The 3,448-nt window shown below is 46.4% G+C and overlaps 1 protein-coding gene across 3 annotated transcripts in view; it reads right to left on the reverse strand.

Moving 5' to 3' along the window:
• Window positions 1-2,287: 2,287 nt before the first annotated feature.
• Window positions 2,288-3,448, reverse strand: part of Tbcel (tubulin folding cofactor E like) — an 85,404-nt gene continuing 84,243 nt past the window's right edge. For all 3 annotated transcript variants that reach the window (XM_029543484.1, XM_021207068.2, XM_029543485.1), the window contains one exon: window positions 2,288-2,896. In XM_029543484.1, coding sequence (XP_029399344.1) covers window positions 2,578-2,896 — 319 coding nt within the window. In that variant the 3' untranslated portion in view covers window positions 2,288-2,577. The remainder of the gene's footprint in view (window positions 2,897-3,448) is intronic.

Genomic DNA, 3,448 nt, shown 5'->3' on the forward strand with positions numbered 1-3,448 from the left:
CATGTTCTACCTGCCGTGCCGAAGGCACACCTCTGCAATACCAGTGAGGACAGCTTTTCGCCTCCTAACTGTAAGCCATATGCTCCCACTCAATCTGCTGAAATCAGTATCACATACAGACAAGCATGACGGATAACATGCAGGCTCAAAGGTCCACGGTCTTTTCTCTCCTCCTTCTGGGTCTGTTATAAAAATAATTTTGGTTATAAATGTCTACACAGCACCGATTGTATTTCAAAACCAGCTTCCTTCCTCAGCCAGCCAAGTGAAACTGGATAGACGCATGCGCTAACCGCTTCCTCATTTACTGCTGTTAATTCTAAAAGGCCAAGGACTGTACTTAAGATTTTCTTAATTGGAAAAGCTTCGGCAATTATTCAAACCACCAATGACAATGCCCTAAAAACCCCTACGCCGGTTGGGTTGGATGAGACTCCTTTTACATGCAACTGTAATAAAGGATTAGACTGCAGCAGAGAGACAGTGTTGAGTAATAACAGAAGATACGAGTTTCAAAGAGTAAAAAAGCCTCTCATAAAACTCTGTCATATAGAAAATATCTCATTGTGACCAAAGTGTAAGTGCTCACTCTGCCTTCTGCCATGGGACAATAGTGGCTCCAAAGTTCAAAAATAAGATTGCAACTGTTTCCCAGGCTGACAAAGCAACGTCTCCATTACAGTTTCTCTTGCAAATTCCTCCGCACTCGCACGCACATATACAAAGCAACCACAGTCTGCATCCTTGGGACACGGCTACCACACTTTTTTTTTCTATTTCCAAAAATCTGTCAAGAAAATGCGATTGCAAAATAACTGTCCTCGTCTATACTGGCCTGATCTCCACTGCTCATTATTTTTTATTTTTTATTTTTTTAGGATTCTGAGACAAAGTCTGCAGCGAGAACTGGCTTCATTCATCTTTCTAAACCCTTTGGCTTTCACCCTTAGTGCTGCAGTGAATGCGGGCCTGCCTCAGGAGGCCCGGGCAGCAGCCTTAGAGATGCTGAACCTGAAGTGCGGTGGCAAGAGAACAAACACCTGCCACATGGTGGAGGAGGAGGGAACTTAAAGAATAAATCTCCCCACCCTTGAAGAGGTCACATGGGTCACCTAAAGAGTTTACTTGAAAGTAAGTTTGGAGGAGGGGTGGAACCACATAACAAATGTTAAAAGCCAAAACAAAACAACAACTAGAACAGAACAGAACAGAAACTGCAAGGAAACCATCCAGATTAACAAAGAAGGGAAGGCCAAAGAAAAAGATTTCAGAATAGGAGAGTGGGTGAGGGACTGTGTCAAAAGTCAAGTGCTTTTATACACACCCCTGCAAAAACACCTGGTGGGGGGGTGACACTGAAAGTTCACTCACAGATTAGGCAAAAATCATTCCACAGGGGACAGAAAATACAAAATAAAAACAGCTGTTCAATCACATCACCACAAAGTCCCAAGAAAAAGGTGGGACTCACAGCTCCTGTGAGAGAGTGTGAGGCATGGCCTCCCTCAGGTTGAAGCACAGGCGGAAAGCCTGCAGCCTGCTCCCCCAATCCCAGCACTTCCTTCACCCCTGGCCAGCTCATCAGCCCATTTTCCGCTAAGGAGTATCTAGACCTCTTCCTTCATTTCCAATTTATGCGATAAAGCTGTCAGGAAGTACATTCATTGAACATTAAGACCCCTAGAACAGGACAAGTGCCAGGTAACGGGAGTGACAGCTGATCTAACCCTGGAGGGGTTTCTGGGGCGCTGCGGTGGTGGAGAGGCTAAAATGCCCAGCCCAGGCTTCTAGGAGAACAGCAAGTTTCCTATGGTTTAATACTCCATCAACTTCTCTTTAAAACCTAACTGAGTTCCTGAGATCAGAATCAGGCTGTGAATGCTTAAAATACTCAAAACCATTTAAAACTGGGAATGACAGGGGAAAGACCGACACAACAACAACAAAACCAAGTTAAATTATGAACAGAGTAAAACTACCAGGTAAGTGGGTACAAGTCAGAATGAAAACCAGACCCAGGACCCCCAAATGGAAAGGAGGAGGAGGAGGGGTAGGGAAGGAAGAGCCAGAGAAGGCCCTCCCTAGGAGGATCCCCATCTCTGGATGTGAACACTGTGCATCACCCCTCTGAGGGACCACACTGTCTTTGGGCTTAGCAGGAAAGAGCCCAGTGGCTGACAAATCCCAGTGACACAGTAAGAAGTCGGTGGTTTCTGTCATCTTTGGGGGGTAGGGGAGATGCGGGGGGGGGGNTAAGAAGTCGGTGGTTTCTGTCATCTTTGGGGGGGAGTGGAGGGTTAGGGAGAGGGAGAGGGAGAGGGAGAGGGAGAGGGAGACAGGCATGCTCTCACATATAGACTGGAGATGCAGCCATGTCTGCTAACTGATCTGAAAAAAATCTGTGGTAGAAAATACCAAAAACCTATCCATTCTAGGGGAAGAAAATATACAAAACCCCTCCAAAGCTAAACAAAACCCAAAACAAAATGGAAATGTCCTTCCTCCTAAAGAAAAGCACACTGGAAACAAACACCCTGCAGGAAGTCCTTATGTGAGTTTTTACAAGGCTGGTAGAGGTTATTTTGTTTTTGATTCCACAAAAATTTTATCTCCATCCCTAATGCCAAAGGAGTGTAGAGCTCGGGAGCTGTACTTCATCTCTTCCGGGCCAAACGGGGCCTCGTGGTCAAAGTAGTAGAGAAGCATGCTGCTTGTGGGCAACTGCACCAGGGTCTTCAGCTGCTTCTTCAGTTCGGCTACTGTCTGGTCCAGGCGGATGCTCATTTCCTCCACTTGGTCATTGAAGTGAACTTCGACTTTCGCACTGCTCTGGGGTCTTAGGTCCACTTCTGCCAAAGGCTCCAATTTCCCATATTTTGTAATGAGCTCATGATACCTAGGAGGAAAAAAGAAACTCACCTTAAACTACTCACAACACAGGTAAATGACACGGCTACCCTCAGTGTCTTCTCATCCTGTCAGAGTCCCCCTCCTTCCTACATGTACATCTAGCTACCGAGTGACTGCTGAGTCCTGACATAATACTCTGCTGAGACCACAGTAAGGCCATGTGCTCACGGATAGGAACACCATCCTGAAGATGCCTAAGCCCCAACTATTTATAAAGCAGCTTAGAGGGCCCAGGGTGTCTCCTGTAGAGGTTACCAAACACACAAGAAGACCTGGACTGAATAAAACAAGCTGTGGTGCACACATGTAACCTGACACCCGGGAAGTGGAGGTAGGGGATTACAAGGCCAGGTCAGTCTTGGCTATATAGGACCCTGACTCAAGCAACTGGGTAAGAATGAACAGCTTGTGAAAGAAAACAACTAGAGAGACTGGGTGCTACAAAGACCACAGGGAGGAGCCAAATGCCCCCAGAGTGTCTCTCTCTCTCTCTCTCTCTCTCTCTCTCTCTCTCTCTCTCTCTCTCTCTCTCTCCTCT

This window comes from Mus pahari, chromosome 10 (assembly GCF_900095145.1).
Source record: "Mus pahari chromosome 10, PAHARI_EIJ_v1.1, whole genome shotgun sequence".
Classification (NCBI taxonomy): domain Eukaryota; kingdom Metazoa; phylum Chordata; class Mammalia; order Rodentia; family Muridae; genus Mus; species Mus pahari.